The sequence below is a fragment of the Tachypleus tridentatus genome, chromosome 11, assembly GCF_004210375.1.
Source record: "Tachypleus tridentatus isolate NWPU-2018 chromosome 11, ASM421037v1, whole genome shotgun sequence".
Classification (NCBI taxonomy): Eukaryota; Metazoa; Arthropoda; class Merostomata; order Xiphosura; family Limulidae; genus Tachypleus; species Tachypleus tridentatus.
In genome coordinates, this window is record NC_134835.1 from 48228903 (window position 1) to 48252285 (window position 23383).

The 23383-nt window shown below is 34.6% G+C and overlaps 1 protein-coding gene across 1 annotated transcript in view; it reads right to left on the reverse strand.

The window, feature by feature from the left end:
- LOC143232108 (uncharacterized) overlaps positions 1–23383 on the reverse strand; it is a 114454-nt gene that overhangs the window by 21721 nt on the left and 69350 nt on the right. Inside the window, exons 2-4 of the mRNA XM_076467185.1 lie at positions 2508–4687; positions 2128–2195; positions 204–358 (exon numbers count right to left, since the gene is read on the reverse strand). Of these exons, the coding sequence (XP_076323300.1) occupies positions 204–358; positions 2128–2195; positions 2508–4687 (2403 nt within the window). The remainder of the gene's footprint in view (positions 1–203; positions 359–2127; positions 2196–2507; positions 4688–23383) is intronic.

Genomic DNA, 23383 nt, shown 5'->3' on the forward strand with positions numbered 1-23383 from the left:
CTTTTTTGTTTTAAATTGATAATTTCGCACGTGACGTGACTGCAGTTTCTGTTTAACATTGACTAACAACAAGGATGACTCTTCAAGTCTTAAAGAATGGTTCTAAGTGTTTTCGACACCCTTATCTTGTTAAATATAATAAAAATACATTGTTCTCGGTCATATCAAATAAATAATGTGTATACATAGAAATACACTCATACCGTCAAATTTGGTAAACCAGGGGTCAACACTAAACTTTCCCAGTGTGCTTTCATTTCCTAAGCCTTTCAGGAAAACCTCTGACAAAACATGGACCTCGTCGTGAGACGTGGCTTCCTTCAACACCAACAAAAATTCGACCACGATGCTACCAGGGCTATAGAAGTACACACATAGATAAGAGATCATAGTCTACAAAAATAAAACCACGCTGGTAACCCGTATAGCAAATCAGTATTTCTGCAAAATACTACCTTTGTTCACTGGTTGGTAAAGATTATAAATAGCTAAAATACAATGGTTAAAATAAGGAAGTTTGGTATCAAATCATTGAAATGTTTATTAACTGCGCGTAAAAACAGAACGTGGGTGGTGATTTTAAACTTTACACACTTTGTCATTTTGGCGGATAAAAATTATTTATTGTTTATCTACATCAAAATTACCGTTATTATTAGAATATTTAACACCAGTTAAAGTTCAGAAATGCAGAACGTAGAATAGAAATATTACGTCACTTTTCAATGGTTTTTAACTATTGTGATACAACAAACAGAAACATAATTTTCAAGTTATGATTTTTTATTCGATTTATTGCCGGGCGTGGTCTAGTTGCTAACCATCCAAGATTCAATGTTCGCGATTCGTGGCCACCAAAACGCGTTCCGCATTTTGTGATTGTGGGTGAGATATGAGAGTGAGTTTTATTAACTAGCTATCTTTTTTCTAGTCTCTCAGTTCTAAGTTAGGTAAGTTGCTCTATGTAGCTTTGAGAAAAGTTCTGAAAAGAAGGAATAAATTAAATCGATCTAATTTAAATACGCGACTTCTTTCTTCCCTCCTTACAGTTAGATATTTTAACTGAAATGCATTAATTACGAATCGCATCCCATGTCACATTATGTGAGAGACAGCCTTCACGAGTCGGATGTACTTGTTCATTTTAACCGGTGAAAGGAAAAGTAACAGGGATGACATATCGAACAGTCTACCATAGTGTTTCTAATAGAATGGTATTTTGTAGTTCACAACAACTTGCCCAGTGTTGTTCCGTAAAACTTCATTCTATCTAACATTGAACAAGAAATCGTTAAGCAAACTTACTGCATATTTTATTGGGTATAATTAAACAGTCGTGTTGGTGTCATGGTAAACGTAGGAACAATAAAACCTGTTTATTGACTAGAAATACAATTATGTATATGCATCTATCATTACAGAGAGCTGATAATGGAGGACACTTCTAATTATATTGAAGCTGCAAACATAAAAAGAAGTTATGAGGAAAATTTTAATAATATACTAAAGATTTACTATTTTAAAAAAATAACTTAATAACTACCTCTCGGGAAATATACAGTTTAATTACAATATGTATGAACTATTCTGTGCTTTTAATTTTCAAGACATATTACCGCATGAAATATTTATTAAAGCGTGACTTTTACGCGTTTGTTTTTGCACAATTCTACATGAGGGTTATTTGATATTTTCTTTCCTAGTTTTGAGGTTGATTGCTAAAGATAAGCTTACAATATCCACTGCTTACTCTTGGGCTAATATTTTGGCTAATGAAAAGTGGAATTAACCGTCACATTATTATGCTCTTGCGGATTAAAATATGAGAAGGATCGGCAACGAGTTTCAATCCCGTGACACGCAGGATACGAAATGAGTGCGCTAGCCACCATGCCAGATCCCAGCTTTGAGATAAGAAACGCTTTGACAGGATGTAATAAAACAGACTAATCTTTAGTTGTTTGTTCCAGAAGATGTGAACAAGGTTGTTCCCAAGATATGGGGCTTTGCCCTAAAGTTTTCTTTGATAAAGTGCCAAAGATAAGTCTGTTTTATTTTATACTCTCATGTTTTTCTTGTAAAGGAATAACTTCATTAATAAATTTATTTACTACTTTTTACATTTACCTGAATTTGGTGATCTCAACTTCGATTAATCTGTTTCTCAGAGAAGACTGAATAAAAACACCTCTTATCTGAAATAAACCAACAAATGGTGGATTAATGTTTGTTACATTAGTAACAATCAGAGTGAAGAAATCGTGTCTGCAAATCAAAAGTTTGTACCAGTGTGACTTAGACTGAATTAAGGTAAGTTTGATCACTATTGATGCGACCAAAATTAACAATCTAACCGTACTACTTGTTTGTAATAGATAATGGTAATCATATTGAATAATTAATACTCGCTCAGGTAATCTCACCTAATAAGTAAGATATGCCTGCGCTTAGATTTTTATTCAGAAATGAAGATAAGTATATTTTACTAACCTTTTTTGATGACTTACCAATTCTTTAAGGATTAATGATAACCGAATATATTCCATTGTGTATCTTTTAGTAAGATCTGGTGTCCATCGAGCTCCTCTGGTGATTCTTAGTAATCCGAATATTCTGATCACATTCGACGAATTATTTTGAGTTAAAGTACCACTCACATTTGTTATGTTAGCAGCCGATTTAAATGTTGCGATTTTAGTTAGATCAGGTGTTGTAGATGAAGGTGTTGTATTTTCGGTCGAATTGACCTGCTTTGTAACATTGACTGGTATAAAAGTCCTTGTTGCATTCGAAGCTACTGTTGGTTTTGAACTGTTCCACAATAAAGTATGATTATGGAGAGCCTCTTCCGATAAGTTGCTGACACTGTCCACAAATAACGCATCAAAAGTGGCTAAATTAGTTGAATTTGATGTTAAGAGAGGCAAATTTGAGTCCGTTTCAGAATTTAGAAACTTAGATTCTGATATTTCCATAGAGGAGTTTGTTAAATAAAATGTTACTAACTCTTCGTCAAAGTTTTCCATGATTTTTGGTCCTTGTGGCCAACCCATGTTCGTGTTTTGCTCATTTTCTGTTGAAGTATTCACAGAAAGAAAGTCACTTTCATGAGAACCTTTTATACCAGTGACACTGTTCATTTTCTTAGAATATATAGCACTAGTTGTGTTATCAGATGAGTTGTCATCATTTGACAATGATGTTGTATGATTGGTTCTTTTATCGCCAAAGATAAACTGATATGCATGGTTTGTAATATTACTGCTGGTAAAATACTTTTCAATAAATTTATAATTAACTAATGACTGTAAAATCTTCAGAGGAATGAATGTTCTGATGATTTTGGAAAGACTGGAGTTTGTTTTTCCAATATATGCTCGTAATGGCCTAGTGTCGTTCAAAATGCCCTTTAAAGTGTTATTTGGAGCTGTTTCTATAATTTCAGGTTTTACCGCTTTGTCAGGTACTAGTTCTGATTTGGTGTTATAGATAGTGTTTAAAGACGAGGTAGTTGTCTTTTGCTGTGGAGCAGCCTCACTTTTGGACAGATACTGACTTTCAGTTGAATACGTCATAGATTGTACAGAGTCAAATTGATTTAACTGTTCAAAGGCTTTGAGTAGTTGATTAGCTTTGATTTTGTGGTTGTCAACGTTTTCAAAAGTCGTGGTTTCAGTGGAAAAAGAGTCAGTTTGCAAGTGATAAGATAACATCAGTTCCTGAAACTGACGCACTTCCTTATTGGAACTGTTTGTTATTAATAGGCTCTCATGCCCTCTAGTGTTTAAATCGAAGTCAATTATGTCATGTTCCACACTATAATTTGTAACAGAAAATGTTGTTGTAGCTCTTAGTCTCTCTCGATTGTCGTGATCGTTCTGTCGTGGTTTTGTCAATATTGCAATTTCTTCCACACCTGCTGTAGTTTCTTCGACATTATTTATGCTTAGGAATGTACCTTTAGCTTGGTCTTCATCTATTTCTTCAGAATCTGACGTTGTGTGAAATACGTTACTGGTGCTCCTGTTGAGGGCATGTAAAGATCCGGTAAAAAGAAAACGGCCATTTTTTTGACCATGACGATTAGATCTTATAACATCGATCATGTTGTCATGACTAGTTTTCTTGGGTTTATTTTGTTGCTCGAAAAGAGTGAAGTTCCTAATCTGTGACAGTTTTTCATTGTTATTTTCGCCTCCTTTTCCTAATCGTTTGCTTTCATCTTTTGCATTAGCAATATCTAAAAATACTTTTGATGGATAAATGTTTCTCGAAAGGCTTTCATTATTCTCGCGATGTGATACTTGTTCGCTTGAGTTTTTGTTTTTCTGTGCTGTTAATGGTCCTGAATCATTGACTTTGACAGTATTGTCTCGTAAGTAGTCTAAAGTTTTAACATTATTTTTTGTAAGCTTTCTTCCATTCAAAAAGACGTCATTAACGCTCTGCGAGACGACTGCAGCAGACGATCCAGTATCGAATTTAGGGAGAAGACTGGTAGAGCTGCTTTTCACAGATATCTTTTCATTATCGTTGTAAAGTGAAAATTGTTTTGTCGACTTCGCTTTAACTACGTCTTTGAGGTTTGGAGGGTCGCTCCCAAGTTGTTCAGCATCTTTTGGCTGAGAATTTATTAGTTCTTTCGTAATCATGGAGCATGGCTCTTCGATAAGCGATGGATTGGATTCTATTTAAATGATAATAATACGGATTTGAATTAGATGTAATAAAAATACCGTAACTACATATAAAAATATAATTTATTAATAATAATTTGAACGTCGAAAACAATCTGTGAAAAAATTAAGAAAGGTCGTGATTCTCTTATTCACCTGCATGATTACTTACAAATATAAATATTACAGCTAATGTTTCGATAACTAATAAATTTTCCTGTCCATGTTTCCCACTTCCTTACTGAAATAAACCAAATACGTTCTTTTCTTTTAGCATGTTTTTTATTCTCTACAAAGGCACAATCAAAGAAATATAACATATGCTTTATTGTGACACGTAGTAATTTAGATATTATGCTATCCGTATTTTTATTTCTATATTCGAGGAGAATTTGTGCTATACGAAACTTTTAGAAGGTAATACAAAATATAGTTTGTACTGTTTCGGTATTTGAAAATAGTTTATCTCCAATGCTTGGTGTAAAAATATTACTCAATGCAAAACAACAAGTTAATTATGACACATACTGTCAGATACTTAATTGTGACACACAGAATTATTTCCGCGACTAGTGCAATAAGTTTTAATTAGGTATAAAGTATTCCTAATGATTAACTTACAGACGCGCTCATTTTATATTACCAGATGCATAACATTTAATACCGTGGCAAAATGCATATTTAGCATTTGATGATCGTTTGTCAAATGTTTTTATTTTTCGAAGGCTACTATCCTAATTTCAAGGAAGGTACAGCAGCTTCTATTTGTATTTATATTTAATATTTTAAAATAAATCTGGCCATAGCACAGGTAGCCCTCTGTCAGTAACTATAAATAAACAAAATAAACTCTTATCTTTATGGATCACATAATTTCTACAACCTCGTAATACGTAAAGTGTCATTACAAATCTCAAGTAGAGTGTGGATTGAATTTATATTTAGAAAATTATGAAAGTTAAGCTATTATCTTATAAATAAATAAAACAGAGCGTATACAGAGCTCAGGTATTAATAATTTGTTATGAAGCAAAAGGCGATTTTGCTGCAAATACAGAAAATAGAAAAAAAAATTATATTAGCCACTTGTGCTTCAATTGTTTTCTTATTACGCATAAAATACCATTAAGAATAGCATATAATTACTTTATCCTAAATATTAAGTGCTTCTAGAACAAGTTTGCAAACGATCAATCATTAGTTTTGTGTCTTTCTTTTTTTTCCTAGCGCCACTGGAAGTTTTTAGGAAATTAACAAAAAATTCAGTACCCATACATTGTACGAAGCATTATTAAAGTTGATGCAAAAGAGGAAAGTTTACTGTACACTCTTTTACAAATACGTACGGCAAAAAATCTGGAATTTGCTTTAAAATGGCTTTCAACAAAAGTTATGCTTTCGTTGCTACATGTAAAAGACTCCAGAAAATAAGTACGCCAAGGGTAGTAGCAAATACTGAACTGAGCACTTGCATCGTGAGCACACTTAAAAGATTTTCGAACCACGTTTACACCAAACTAATGACTCTTGATCTATGTTTTAAGAATTAATTCTGTCAGAATGATTATCCTAAACTTTGGTAGTTTACGTGAGAGCTGACAATTTACACATGTCCAATTATGGTATGCAAGCTTTACTCAGGCGACTTAAGATACGATGTGCAAACATTGATCGGATCTCTATCAATTTATGATGACGAGAAACTCACTTGAGGTAAAAATGTATTCTAAAGACGGCTGGTATGGCTATTAAAACTTTAATTGAAATAAAGTACAAAACAATATTTCGACCTTCTTAGGTTTTTTGTTTGTTTGTTTTTAAATTTCGCGCAAAGCTACTCGAGAGTTATCTGCGCTAGCCGTCCCTAATTTAGCAGTGCAAGACTAGAGGGAAGACATTTAGTCTTCATTACCCACCGCTAACTCTTGAGCTACACTTTTACCAATGAATAGTGGAATTGAGGAACACATTATAACGCCCTCAAGGCTGAAGGGACGAGCATGTTTGGTGCGACGGGGATTCAAACCCGTGACCCTCAGATTACGAGTTGAACAACTTAACCCACCTGGCCATGCAAGGCCTACCTTCTTAGATCACCTTCAGATTAACAAAGAGAGATTGCAACTGACATTTGCTGGGTATATAATTTAGGGAAGAGAGATTGTAGGAGGTGTTGTAGTATGTGTTAGGTATTAATTAATATCAGTATAAAGGTATTCCTTTATATTGGTTTAGGGTTGGTTTGAGTTCTTGTATAAGTAGGGCTTCTTTGATTTAGCGTTTATTTGTATTTATTTCTCTGTTTTTGTCTTGTTTCTCACCATACTGAATGAATGGTTATAATTATATAATTACACTCTACCTAGTATATTATGCAAATTCTAACCAATCGCTTACATCCTCCCTGGTGAACTAAGTGAGCGCTAACTAGGGTGGTGTATAATGTAGACCATGTGTATAATATAGTTACACCCTCCACAGTGAGCTCTAACGAGTGGGGTGTCTAGTGTATGGTTACACCCTCCCTAGTAAGCTAAGAAATCGTTAACCAGCGGGTTGTATAGCCTGGGCCATATAGTTACACATTATTTAGATTATTCTTACTGGAACGCTTACACCAAATAGTTACTCCCTTCTCACCAAGCTAGGTGTACTGTTAAGTCATTTATCATCATCTTTATCCTTCTTGTAGCTGTATACTGACTGAAGATATAGCTATCGGTCACCATTTTAATCTGAGGCATTTTGGGAAGTGAACCAATCAACGATAGCATTGGTTAAAAGAAATAATTTCCAAACTAAAATCAGTCATAAAAAAGTAGGCCCGGCATGACCAGGTGGGTTAAGGGTCATCTGAGGGTCGCGGGTTTGAATCCCCATCGCACCAAACATGCTATCCCTTTCAGCAGTGGGGCGTTATAATGTTACAGTCAATCCCACTATTCGTTGGTAAAAGAGTAGTCCAAGAGTTGGCGGTGGGTGGTGATGACTAGCTGCCTTCCCTCTAGTCTTACACTGCTAAATTAGGGATGGCTAACGCAGATAGCCCTCATGTAGCTTTGTGCGAAATTCAAAAACAAACAAACATAAAAATTTAATGATGTTCAGACAAATTCGATCATTAGAGTTAATCTTGCTGCTGAGGAATAGTACATCGGTAACAACAGTACGTTATTTAAACGACTCAACTATAAACAACCCTCAAAACAAAAGCAACAAACAAATCAATAACGATCAATCAAAACAGCATTCGCTTTGCATAAAATATTACAACATAAAAGTGTCAAAAATGACTCGAACGGAACTAATTATTGAAATGTCTAGACCAGTGGTTCTAAACCTGGGTTCAGTCAAACCCCAGGGGTACGGTGAGTCAGTCTCAAGGGTTCGGCAGAGGTCAAGGCTATCACACGGTGTGTGTGTCGGTTCCGTTCACTCTACTCGTATGATTCGTGACGTCATGCTCCACTTGGCCATCATTGGCTGCGGCTGATTACGTCACATCACTTGGCCTTAATATCTGTGCTGCAGGGAACTTCGTGCGCTTAGCAGTCGACTTGTGACTGTAGTAATCGTGCGTCATTTGTATTTTTTTTCTAATCTTTCAATCCCTTCATACTAACTATGTCGAGCAAAAACAGAAAGTGGTCGGACGAATACGTACAATATGGATTCACGTGTATAACGGAACATGATGGGAGTTAGCGTCATCAATGCATGATTTGCAATGCCAAGTTGAGCAATTCTAGTCTAGCACCGGCAAAACTAAGAGAACAATCCCTAAAGCTGCATGGAGATGGGAAATACAAGAATACAACGCTTGCTGAATTCAAGGAAAAGAGAGCTAGGTTCAATGAAAAGGCTACTTTGCCTGTTCTCGGCTTTGTAACCATCGACAAACCGATCCTCACAGCATCATACGAAGTTGCGTACTTGATCGCAAAGCAGGGCAAACCACATACCATTGGTGAAGCACTCGTAAAACCAGCTGCGTTGAAGATAGCGAATATCATGCTGGGAAAAGTTGCTGAAAATAAGTTATCCCAAATTCCTCTTTCAAATGATACCATCAGCAGCAGAATAGATGACATGAGCGATGACATCTTGGCTCAAGTAGTTGCAGATCTGATTTCAAGCCCAGCAAAATTCAGCCTTCAACTCGACGAGACCACCGACGTTTCCAGTCTAAGCCAGCTTGTTGTATTCGTGCGCTATGTGAAGAACGACTAGATAAAAGAATATTTTTTTATTTTGTAAGCCTCTTACAACAACAACTAAGGCAGCAAACGTGAAGAAACTTGTGGATGACTTCTTCAGAGACAACGATCTTTCGTGGGATATGGTTTCTGCAGCTTGTTCGGACAAAACTCTGGTTTTGGTGCGCTGGTGAAAGCCGATGCACTACACATCATTGTAATGCACTGTGTTCTGCCAGGCATGCGTTAGCAACAAAAACCTTGCCTTCAAAACTGGCAGAAGTATTAAAAAATTGTAATGGAATGTGTGAACTTTGTGTGAAATAGTGCCCTAAAGCACCGCACCTTCAAAGATCTGTGTAATGAAATGGGCTCTGAATTCGAGGTACTTTTGTACTATTTTAACGTTCGGTAAGGTGCTGAATCGTGTTTTTGCCATGCGTGTGGAATTAACTCTGTTTTTGCGAGCGCACCAACATTATCATGCAGATTGCTTCGAAAAATCTGAGTTCATTCTCATTTTGACGTACATGGCCGATATCTTCATTACAATTATCGCAATCAACAGATGCAGGGCGGTGGAGTCAACATCATCGAAGCGGAATAAACCCTGAAGGCTTTTCAAAGAAAGCTACCGTTATGGAAACGATGAACAGAGAATGATAACTTCGCAAACTTTCCCCTGCTGGACAACTGTGTAAGTAAGATCGAAGATGTGTCTGAAATCGGAGACATTTCTGTACCCGGAGAACTGAAGCAAGCAATTGCCATGCACTTAGATGAGCTCGCAAAGTCTCTGGACGGATACTTCCCCACCAGAGAGACATATCCAGCATGGGTGAGGCAGTCGTTCACGTTTAGTGTTGGGACAGCAGATGTCAATGATGAATATCTCGACGAAATCATTGAACTTCAGCAGAGCCAGGTTCAACAGCAACTTTTCAGAACAACAACGCTCTCACCGTTTTTGGTGTCAACAAATCGTAGCGTACCCTCTTTTTGCTAAGAAAGCCATTGAGATATTCATACCGTTTGTTACAACGTGTCTTTGCAAGCAATCCTTTTCGAGGATGGTAGACATAAAAACGAAGAAAAGGAACAGACTTTGTTGCGAAAATGATATGAGAGTGGCACTTGCCAAGGTGAAGCCGCGCATATCTGAAGTTGTCTTTGAAAGGCAACAGCAAAAGTCACATTGATTTGCAGTAAATATTCATTGACTTATGTTTTTGTGCGAAATTCATGTTTTGTTAGTTTTGTTCTTTGAACACAGTGATATTGTGTGTAACTGATGCATGGTTCATTTTGTGCACTAATAAAATATATACTCATGTTTTGAATTTGAAAAAATCATATTTATTTGTCTAATTACGAAGGGTTCAGTGAATGCAAGTACGAAATTTCAGGGGTTCAGTACTTCCAACAAGGTTAAGAACCACTGGTATAGACAAAAGCTGCAAAATCAATTAATAAATAACTGATGGTACTAATCTAAAAGATAAAACAACGATTTTCTTTTTGTTTTCTGACATAATTCGTTTAAAGTGGATCACTATTCAGAGAAAATGTTATTATTTTAACCAGTTTTTATTTAGTATCAGAATTACCATTGCTGTTGCACAAATATACTAAACATATATAGAGTTTTGTTTATTTGTTGTTACAAGGGGTTCTGTGTGCATGGCCTGGTGGTTAGAGTGGTCGACTTGCGATCTAAACATACTCGCCCATTTAGCCGTGGGAGCGTTATAATGTGACGTTCAGTCCCACCATTCATTGGTAAAAGAGTTGGCGGTGGGTGGTGATGATTAGCTACCTTCCCTCTAGTTTATAATTGTTAAATTAGAGATAGATAACGCAGATAATCCTCGCGTAGCTGTGCGCAAAATTAAAAAAAAACAAAGAAAACTATATGTCCTGTGCTCAACGTGAATAGCGAGACTCGATTTTAGCCTTATAAGTCTTCAGGCTTAGCATTGACACACAGCCGAAAGAAACATGCAAGTTGTCGCTTGAAAAAAATTTTACTTTAAAACTTATAAACAAAAATACGGTAAATAATGGTTTGTTTTAAGATTTTCACATTTTGATAATCTTTAGGCTTGAATTAGCTTTACTCTCAATAAAATCTCTCTCGTTGGAAATTTGGATTTTCAAATATTTTCAATTTAAAAGATGCCGCTGGCTTAACAATGGTTTTGTTGTTTTTTTCTGAGTGTGAAAAAAATCAAAGTAAATATGCATTAGAAGAGTGAGATTTGTGTGACAAGTAGCTATATTAAACCTTGTAATCATACTCAAGGTGGCATTTAGAAGATTTATTATATAAAAATGGAGTAAAAATGCTTAGATTGTAATAGGTTTGTTTTAAATTTCGCGCAAAGTACACGAGAGCTATCTGTACCAGGCGTCCCTAGTTTAGCAGTGTAAGACCAGAGGGAGGCAGCCAGTCATCGCCATCCATCGCCAACTGTTGGGCTACTCTTTTACCAACGAATGGTGGGATTGACCCGTTAGGGTTTAAGACCCCATGGCTGAAAGGGCGAGTACGTTAGGTGTGACAGGGATTCAAACCCACGATCCTCGGATTACGAGTCGAATACCATGCCGGGCCAAGCTTGTAATAGAGAACGAGATAAAACAAAATAAATTCCACTATGAAACACCTGTGACTGGGAAACTAAATTTATAGTTAATTTAAGTTATATGTACATTAATGTCCAAATATTGTTGTATTTACATGAAAAATAAATACTAAACATTCATATGTTATCTTACATTAATAAATATTTGTATTATTAAGAACTTCTTCCCCGAAATAAGCTAGATATATAAATCAAACCAAAACCTATTTATGTATTAAATTCTCTGATAGCTCAAGAGTAAGTCTGAAACTTTATAATGCTAAACTCGAGTTTCGATACCCGCTATTGACAGAGCTTTGTGCTAAACAATCAGAAACAACAAAACAAAAACAAATGTTCACTAACTAATGAAGCCACTTCTATACAACTATTTCTGAAAAAAACCTGAAATGCAGTAAATTAATGTATAAGAAAACTCAACCAGTACTGGTTTCTCTACACTCACTGTTAACAATATATTGAAATCGTACTGATATAATTGTTAGAACATTCCTTATAAAATACTGTTATTTATAAATCGTTTGAGAGTCATAGTTTTCTAATAGAAACTCGTTATGAATATAAGTGGTAATCACGTAACTTGGAACACAAAGGTGACTTTATCTAGTAGCATGAACTGTTTTTTTTAATGTGCAGAGGTAAAACAATATATTTTTTGTATTCTGTCTATTACGAGAAATCATACCCTGAATTTTAGCGTTGTAGCTCATAAACTCTCCACTATCCAAACGGGAACAATAGGATAAGATCGAACATGTTCATGTGTATAAGAATACAGAACTCACTCAATTATCTGCAGGTAGCTTAAGTTTGATTTTTCTTCATGTTACGTAGATGATGTTTTCTTATGAATGTTTCTCCCAGATAAGCTACATTTTGTTTCACAAATACGGAACTGCATACACATGCACGTTCATACCTAAGCTAGTAATGTATGCACGTTCGTACGAAAAGCTGATAATTTATTCAAACTACATGTAGTTTAGTACATCGTTGCTAGAGCTAAGATCAAGTGTATAATTTTAGGAAATAGTTTTCTTTAATCTTTATCTTTTCTTTGGTATTGGATGATAAAACCACTTTAATACCAACGTTTTATTGTTTTACCTTTGCCATATTATTTATTTTCGGTGACTTTAGCCCGATAATTTTACACATGTATTTTATACGAAGGCTGATAAATTACTGATTGTGAAAAACAAACCTATTTACGACTTTTGTCCTGTTTTTAAGACCAATAATAAAAAAAAAAATTTTGATAAAATGAATGATTGGTGTATTTGTCTAGCGCCACCTGGCGATGTAAAGTAAAACTATACAAACTATTATTTTTCTTCAAATTTATATGCCCATAACTTTAAAAAATGTTGTCTCTATATATAGGTCTAACGAATCAAGTAATAAAACGCTCGTCTTTTTATTCCAAAACAATATAAAATGTTTAATTACAGGAAATTTACAGCCGTCTATAAGCTATTGTAACTAGGAGTTTTTTACAAGTGTTTCTTTTCCTGTAATTACATCGTGAACTTTATACTATTTGTGAACATTCTGCGCCACATTCTAATGAAAATATCTGAATAATGTATTAAAAAGTGAACGTCTTTTGAAAAATTAACGTTTTTTAGCTGAAATCACTATATTTCTCATAAATGTTATATTAAGCAATTAAACATGGCACAAAAGTCTCTCGGTGTCAGGAATAATTGTAACTTACCTATTCTCATCTTAGTTTTCATCGACTAATTCAAGTACAAAGTTTAAAAAATCATCTTTGGGTTTTGCACGTACAACATTGAAGTGTACCATATTCATACTTTTAAAAGGAGAGATAGAAATAAGTACTAATAATTTACACACACACATACACACATATGACACATTTTACTTTATTTTAGATACATTAACGGTAATAATAATTCGACTTTCAGTTAATGGTTCTGCCTTTTGATTCTTATTGTTGTTTATTCAACAGTAAAAAAGGTAAAAAATTACCATTAAGGTTTACTTTTCTATGAAACGAGTAACGTTCCTTGATACCAGATAAACTAACATTGGCTATAAATGTGGTCAAATGGTTTTAAAAGTTCAGTTGTTCATCAAACGCCACTACAATAGTTGCTGGTAGTAAAAAACAAATACGAATTTTGCTTGATTGTTGATGTCCATTTCCTATGAGAACGACTATAGTTCTACGTTGAGGATTCACCAACTTTTTTGAAACTCCAAAACATGCTTGAATAAGTACATTTCTGTGAAAACCCCCGACTTGTCGTGAGAAAACAATTAAACACAAAACAGGTTGAAAGATTAATATAGTCGAACCATATCAGGTCTGAATACCGCCCAGGCACGAGTGTGGGCGTGTCTTGGTACTTTTTTGTTATGAAATACAGATCAGATAAAATGAAACTATTAATTATTTAACTTATGAAGTAATGAAATACAGAAAAACACTCAGCAGAGAAAAGATGTTTATACGTTCTTCGGTTAAGACTTTTAATTAAAGTTTAACCTGTTGAGATGTCGAGCCAAATCTTCTGTTGTATCTACAATTCAGGATTTTACCTAACTTTATAACTTGGTGTTTCTTAATTTTTCATGATTATTTCTTTATTAATCAGAAAAAAACACTCAATAGAAGAATCAACAAGAACTGATGTGTCTGGTTAACATTAAAGAAACAAACAAAACGAATGTAGATCACTGACTAATAGAATCAATAAACAGTAACATGATTGTAGCAGATTTACTGAAACAAAAAAAAACGAATGTGGATCACTGACTATATTACTTTAATAACCATTATATTTAATGCGATTGTTCTGAATAATAGCTTGAAAAGATATATATAAACATATATAATATATATATATTTGTACTAATTACCTGCCCTTATTAAGTTGGTTGCTCATTCTATTTTCCATTGTACTTTTCCTTAAAGATTTTTTTATCATTGTAATCTGTTTCTTAAGAGTTCTGTCTTCCCTCCTTATTTAGATATTTAAAATGTTGGTGTGTTTCATTCTACTTTTAAGTGTAGATACATACGATTTTTTTTATTACGAAAGACAGTTCAATGTATAAGAAATAGTGTAAATGTTTCTTGAAGAAAAGAACAGAGTAGGCCTTTCTTGACGTCATCTGTCCAGAACAAGAAAGGCCTACTGAGCTAAATATATGATTTTACATCGTTTGTTACACAAGAAGTTGCCGGTTATACCTTCTATTGAAATATAACATGTTACCTTTAAACTAGTCCATTAGTTTTCTAATGAATGAGCTAAACATTAAGATTAAAAATCAACTTTATTTTAACACTTTGGCTAAATACGTTTCAAGATCTGCTCTTCCGTGGCTTGCTACAAACATCAACTGTAAACATATAGACATTTTTTGAATTATTTTTCCATTAACTCTACATACATTCGAGTTTCCGTCAAGCGGATAATCTAAAGTCGTGGCTCAAAACTGTCCAACAACTGGCGTTATGATCTAATATCAATTAACCAGGGTTAGCGTGTAGTGATATCATTAATATATCTTTAGTGAGTGTTTAAGAAATGTTTGCCCTGCTTTTATTAGATAAGTCGTGGAAGTAAATAAGAGTGAACTGTATGTGGAAAGGTTTTAGTTTCTAAGCGTGAATTGTAACGATCATTCTTTAGAAGTTGTTATACGGTCGAACCGAGCCAGGAAAGAAGGACATACCACAGTGGTTTCAGTTTAAGAAGCACTCAACGGTCCATCATACGAACCTTTCAGCTGTGACTCTCACTATATCTACGTCATTAAAATACACTTTAGAACCAAAAGAGGAAGCTTACTTTCAGCAACTTTGATATTTTTTTGCGCAAGATTGATGTGAACCATTATTACGTTTTTGGCAACGGTATGGAGACTCAAAGAACGCCATGAGCATCAAAAAATGATGGAACTCATGAGAGCATAACAGCAGTGATATGCCAGGCGCCTGAGTTTGTTTGAAAGCTTAGTTTACTTCACAAAGAAATGCAAACAAACTTTAAAAGATGTTGCTTGTTCATATTCGAGCGTCAAATTTCCACTTAATGATTAAATGTGCAAACCAAAACGTGTTCACAATTCGACGTTCATAAATAACCGAAATTCCCATTTTATTGAAGCTCCAAACAAATAGATCTGATTTATAAGAAAGTCCAAATGAAAGAGAGGTAACTGACGAAAAAAAAAGTTAATCAAGTATAAACATCGATTATAAATAATAAAGTTTTAATGTTCCATTAGATTTTGTTTTTTATTTTATTTCTTACAATGTTTTGTAAGAAACCTATCTTTGGCTTTTAGAGGCTTGGTAAAAATTTTTGCATATTTAATATATTGTTTTGTTTATTTATAACTAAGCACATAGTTCAGCAATGGGTTATCTGTTCTCTGCAAACAACGGGTATCGAAATCTGATTTTTAACGTTGAAAGTAAGAATACTTTGCCACAAATGAGTTTATTGTTATTAAGATGGAATACAAATACACTTAGTGAGATAAGATTGAGAAATACATGTATATTAAACATCTACGCAGGTAATTTGTATAATGAGACAGGTTATATAGACATCACGAACGATTTATTAAAACAGGTTCAACAGAACCAGGTTCCACACAACCAGGGCCATCAAAATGCAAGCATCAAATAATTGAAACCCACACACTAAAATGTTTGACCCGGCATGGCCAAGTGTGTTAAGGCGTTCGACTCGTAATCCAAGGGTCGCGGGTTCGAATCCCGGTCGCACCAAACATGCTCGCCATTTCAGCCGTGGGAGCGTTATAAAGTGACGGTCAATCCCACTGTTCGTTGCTAAAAGAGTAGCCCAAGAGTTGACGGTGGGTGGTGATGACTAGCTGCCTTCCCTCTAGTCTTACATTGCTAAATTAGGGACGGCTAGCGCAGATAGCCCTCGAGTAGCTTTGCGCGAAATTAAAAAAACAAACAAAAACAAACAAACTAAAATGTTTACACCGACATTGTCATTTACCATACCCTAAACTGGCCTAAACCCCAAGTCAATTAGTACCAGATTTTATTCCCAAGATAATCAGTTTTCTACTAATTACACCCAATACAAGAGTTTTGTTTGATTTTTAACAGTCAAGGTTCTTCCGAAATTTGGGTCTAGCATCAATGATGGTCGACAAATTTTTTGGCGCCAGACCAGTGAAAGTGGGTTTTTCTCGGGATATTCCCGTTACTCCTCGCATCAAAGTTCATGACATTAAGATTTCTTATCCAAACCGCCCTGTTCTGTTGCTTGTTTGTTCGTTTAATTATCGCTGTTTTCCCGATTCTCTGGCTTGTTTCCTGCTTGGTTAATGTTTTTTCTTTTTAACCTGCTAAACACAGTTTTATAGCATGCATGGTGAAAGGAAATCGCCAAATTTCCAACCATTCTAGGATATTCAACTCCTAAATTACTGCTATATTTTAATCAATGAAGTCGTAGGTGTGAACTTTCAAAAATCTGCTGATATAAGATGCTTAGGCATATTACATCCATTTCTTGTTTGAGATGATGTTATGAGACAAAGGTTAATCAAATGCTATCTCTGCTCTTATCAGTATAAGGTAAAAGGTGTCGATACAAAAATTATCACATTCAATAATATTACCCCATAAACGTTGCTTACCTTATAGATTTCTAATATATTTGTATATTATTCGTGTCGAAAATGTTTGCTTTAATAAATGGTCAGTTATAAATTTATACAAACCAGAGATAGCGTTTATATGACTTTAATTTGACCTTAATAGCACGCCATCATCAGGTATGAAATTATTATTATATGTTATAAGATAAATCAACAGATTTTCAATATTTCACACCTAATTCAAAGTAATGACATTAACACCCAAGAGTTTGAGGTGGGTTCTGTTGACAAGCTGAAATATGGGTGAGAGAGTAAAATATATGTGTGTGTGTGTATCTAATTATCATTCTAGGATAATGGGACAAAGGAGCGTGAGTACTAGTGTGGTGAAATAACATTCCTTGCGGACTGAAACCTATTAAGAATACTTACGTCAATGGTGTGGGGTAAGATGGACCCGAGGAGGGGGTGTCATTATGAACTTTATGATGACCCAATCAGGTCGAAACGCTTTTACTTGTAAAGGTCTTTCAATAAAAGTTCTTTGATACTCATATCAAGTTGGTTCCTTGATACTGAGAATTTTTATAAAACATTACATCTAATAAACTTCATAGTAATACCATCTTGTATAAGTTCTAGAAAATGAATGATATAATGTGATCAAAAAGTCAATTATTTTTACATTTGTAAAAGTTACTAAAGATATCATTTGTATACTCATACATTCATCTTTACACACAGTTAGATGCTTCTGGTAGCTAAACAGTAAGCCTGAGATCCTATCACACTAAATATCAAGTCTTCATACCCGTGCCAAGTAAAAACTTGTAGCCCATTTTTGCGCTTGTCATAAAATCAAGAAACAATATCATCAGACTAATTCTATTTTATCACATTTATCAGAAGGCATAATAAATCTGATCAAGAAATAAGTTAAGTATAACAAATTTCATCTAAGACATCACTTTCTCATAATCACCGGCATTACAAACTCATATTTGTGATTAAAACTAGCCAAGACTTCAGCGAGGAAGATGGTGACAGATATTAGTATAGAACTGGATACGAACAAACCTTGGTAATAAGTTAATGACTATTATAAGAATATTTACTGGTAACAACTGATATTAAACAAAGAATTACAAAGTTACTGCAAAAATATCACGCTACAACTTACAACAAGCTAGCAAACTGATAAATACAGCATTATCTCAGTCGCCAGATTAGCAAGTCTAAACAAAGTCTTAAAAGCTAAAACGTGAAGTTTAATTCTGAAACAACAGACTTGCTTGGTTTTAAAAACATCAAATGATGTATTTTTTATAATTTTTTATGTGACACGTGGTCTTAAGTTTTTCTCGCTTTGAATCAACGAACTCGACAAATTAACACAGTTTGCGACTATTTGGTACATCTCGGTACTTACATCTTCAGATAAAATGTACACATTAAATTTTGTTCAAACATAATATTCAACTTTTTTGGCCTAAGAACTTTTTATTTGCTGAACAAAATTAATAGCGAAATATTAGTTAACTTTAGAAAGATATGAGATTCGAAATATTACTCAAGTTGTGAAAGTCTCCAATTAAAGGTTGTTATTAGAATAGCGTTTGTTTGTTTTTCTTTTTAACTGCATATCCACACCTACATGTGTACAAATGACACTCCACTGCCTAGCGTTTCTTATATAGATCTAATTGGGGTAATATTACTCGATGGTGGTTATGATGAAAGTCTTGTTATTTCGTGTGAGTTAATAAGTTTAATCTCACAAATAATAAAATGCTTCAATATAATATTAGGAGCTAACTGACACATACAGCTGCTTAATATTGGTAATATCTAAGGAAAATGATGTGGAATTTATTTTACCTAAAAGGGGGCCGGCAAGGTCATGTGGCTAGGGCATTCAACTCGTAATCTGAGGATAGCAGGTTCAAATCCTCGTCACACCAAACAGGCCTGTCCTTTCAGCCGTGGGGACGTTATATTGACACCCTCAATCCTACTATTCGTTGATAAAAGAATAGTCATAAGAGTTGGCAGTGAGTAGGTAGACTGGCTGTCTTCCTTCTAGTATTGCACTGCTAGTGCCCCGCTAGTACAGCGGTAAGTCTACGGATTTACAACACTAAAATCAGGTGTTCAATTCCCCTCGGTAGACTTCGTAGATAGCCAGAAGTGGCTTCGATATAAGAAAAACAAAATCACAGATAGCCCTCTAAAAGAAATTATTGCGTGTGCTGAAACTGAAAAAATGTTTTATACAGTAAAAAATGGCACGGAATTTTCAGTTATAGATAAAAACAACAACAATTAGTATTATTTCAATTATAAAATAACTGTCGCTTGACGATCAATGATATAATTAATATAAGCTTATTACATAGTTCAGAACTAAAATTAACTCAGTAAAAAATTGTTTGTATTATTTAATTTCAAGCAAAGATACACGAGGGCTATATACACTAGCCGTCCCTAATTTTTAAACGGATAGACTAGAGAAAGGCATCTAATCATCAATATCCGCCGCCGACTCTTGGGCTACTTTCTACCAACGGATAGTTACATGGATCGTGACGTTATAACGCCCCCACAGCTGAAAGGGCAAACATGTCGTTGGAGAAAATTTGAACCCACAACCTCCAAGTTGTAAGTAGAGTGCATTAAATATGAGGGTCTTACGTTCTTACTTAATAATAATATAATGTATTAATGACTACACTGAATAGGTTTGGTTTTGGTTTGGTTTTTTGAATTTCGCACAAAGCTACTCGAGGGCTATCTGTGCTAGCCGTCCCTAATTTAGCAGTGTAAGACTAGAGGGAAGGCAGCTAGTCATTACCACCCACCGCCAACTCTTGGACTACTCTTTTACCAACGAATAGTGGGATTGATCGTACCATTATAACGCCTTCACGGCTTAAAGGGCGAGCATGTTTGGCGCGACGGAGATGCGAACCCGCGACCCTCAGATTACGAGACGCACGCCTTAACACGCATGGTCATGCCGGGCCCACACTGGATAGAATGGCACTGTTTCATCAGTGGGAACTCGCACTGTTAGCGATATGTTCTTGCTTTAATCTTTGTATAACGTATAGGATTTTAGGATTTTATAAAAACTACTATAAAATGAGATTGAAAATAATCAAGAAAAGTTAGGCATTCGTTTGATATTTTCGCTATGTCTGATACAACTAAGACTGAGCTAATTTTATTCAGATCTATAACACTTTAATAGCACGAACAACATTAAATTTCGAGCTGCAGATATATAAAACCAGTTTAGCCTTTGAATACTTAGTAGAGGAGGAAACAACGGCGGAACTTACAACAAAGAGGCTTGAATATAGGACCTTGAAAAATGTTTTTATTTATCATAGTATAATACAAAAAAAATGAAATAACATAACTGTATATTGTGTCATATATTTTAGGTAATCGAAGGCACTTAATATTTTAAACTTATTTAATTACCATATTTTCTAAATAATAAAGGCTATGTGAAAAGCTTAAAACAATTCTGCACTCAGTTTCTATGAACAATATTATACGTGATCATAATATTTATTAGTAATGCTTTAATTAATTGCTAATTATTTTACTGATATTACTGACAGTCTTTAAAAACTGTAGTTTGGGCTAAACGTGGTTAAATGGTTAGCGACCAGAACTGTTAAGTTAAAGTTTCCGTGGTTCGCGACCTGTTATTGCCTGAAAATGAAACAGAAAAAAACACACACCATTTCCCTCTTCAGGGCTGATGTGCGTTATAAAACTGCGTGCCAAATCCTAGAACCTGGTCTGACAAGAGTAGACGGAAGTGGCTGGTGTTGATTAACTGCCTTCCCTTTAAAGTGGCACTTGAAAATTGGAGACTGTTAACGCAGATAGCCCTCGAGTAGCTTTGCGCGAAACTCAAACAAAGCATTTAATCAGTTTGAAAACGCCAGCACACTCGAAACGTTTTGCTTCGAATAAGAAAAGCTTTTAGCTTTATAAGCCCTCAGACTAAGCGCTAATCCACTGGGAAGAGGCCATACGTTATGAAGCAGCTGTTACGAAGACCGACTATGCTATATTAAAATCTATTTCGTATATGAAAATTATAGTCACGTGATAATTACAGTCGATATAAAGTCGATGTGGAGCAGATGTATCAGATCAAAATTTTGGAATTGTTTTTTTTTTATAGTTAGTTTAATGTCAACATAAGTTGGCCAATTTTGAAAAAAATATGTAAGAGCCATTTTCGACAGAATATATTCCTACACTCAGATCATAACGACGTGTTCAGATAAGGAAATAAGAATTCGAAAAAGGATATGACGTTTGTGTTTAATAACATTAGAAAACAAAGAAATGTGGATCAACTTGGGATAGCAAAGAACGTACAACAATTCGTACTCTAGCCATGGTAACGAAGTGTAGTGTATTCTTTCATAAAACCTGAAAATTAAGTATAGATTCTGGTATTAAACCCGGGATTTATTTTGTTGTTTGTACATCTTAAATATGTGTAAACAATGGTTTGTCGAAAATGCATTTTTTTTTGCTTTCGTTGAGTTTATATAATTAGTCGTTCCTTATAGTGTTATCACTGATTTGGTCATGGCCAGGTGGTTAAGGAGCTCGACTCGTAATCTGAGGATCCCACTCATACCAAATATGCTCGACCTATCGGTCGTAGGGGCGTTATAATGTGCAGTAAATCCCTCTATTCGTTGATAAAAGAGTAGCCCAAGTGTTGGTGGTGGGTGGTGATGACAGCTGCCTTCCCTCTAGTTTTAAACTGTTAAATTAGGGACGGCTAGCGCAGTTAGCCCTGGTGTAGTTTTTGTTTCAAAACAAACCAGACCACTGATTTGTTATATAAAGGTATATATATATATATATATATAATTTTCGGTAGTACCGTAAAGTTTAACATGAACGATGTTTTGTTTTGGACTACTTCAGTAATGGGTTCTTATCATGAAACATTGATTTGAGGGTAAAGTTTTGAGGCTTAAAATAAGAATAGCTTCCTCCAAGAAAACCAATAAGCGCCCCCGTGGCACAACGGTGTGTATCTAGACTTACTATAGTAGAAAGAGGGTTTCGATACTCGAAGTGGGTAGAGCATAGATAACCCTCTGTGTATTTTTGTGGGTAGAACGAAGAACAACAAACCGATAAGTTAATTGTAAGTGCTATTTTTCGTAATCCCCTGTCATAAAATCAGTTTCGTAGGATTGGCTATAAAGTTGATGACAACTGAAATAAGACTATAAACGTGATTTATGACTATATATATATATATGTTTTGTCAAAATAATCAATTAATAAAAGTGATAACTTAACTAATTAAATATTTTTCGGGCGTTTGTTATTTGTAACCTCCTTTTATAATACCAAAGCTGACCACATCATGTTTGCAATTGGGTTCATATTGTTATTATTCACCTTTTAAGTGTTTCTTTAATATTATTGTTATATTTCAAATAAAACAAATACTACCACTTTAACTTAAAAGGTTATATTATTAGCAACCAGTGATACAAAATTTAGAATTTTTTAAGCGTGATGATTTTTACTGTGCTTATGCTATTTATAGTTTTAAGACCACAAGCTAGAAATTAAAAAACAAATAGTGTTTCGTGTTTCAAACTTTATACTATTATTTAACATAAAACCGAGATACATCTCACTGAAGATAATTTGTTTCGGATATGTAAATAAATATATATATATATACTGAATGGCCATGTTTTAGGACTTTTCACACACACACACAAATATAAACTGATTACGTGACGTGTTCGGTGATTGCTTGAATTCAAGAAATGAAGAAAACATATAATTAAGTTATGTTTAGTGTAAAAATCAATGGGTAAAATCAGCCATTCAGAAAAGTATAATAGATGGTGTTTTTTTGAAAGACCTTCCTTTTAAAATACTGTCTCTTTGTACGTTGACGACTGTACAAAACGTGCGTCATTAAAGATCAGCGGCAACAGTAATCGAAAGTGATGTCCACGTTCAGTAGATGTTATGGTTGTCATTCTTGATGAAAGGGTAAAGAAAAGGATGTTTAGGAGTGCGTAAAGTAGAACAGAATTCGGACTCTGTCTTCACTGGACGGTCACTTAGTAATAGTCAGGTTTCATTTATCTCTAACTATACCACGTATACAGGACCAAACAAATATTTTCACATGGCAGCTGACAACTGGTCTGAGAAACAAAAGAAG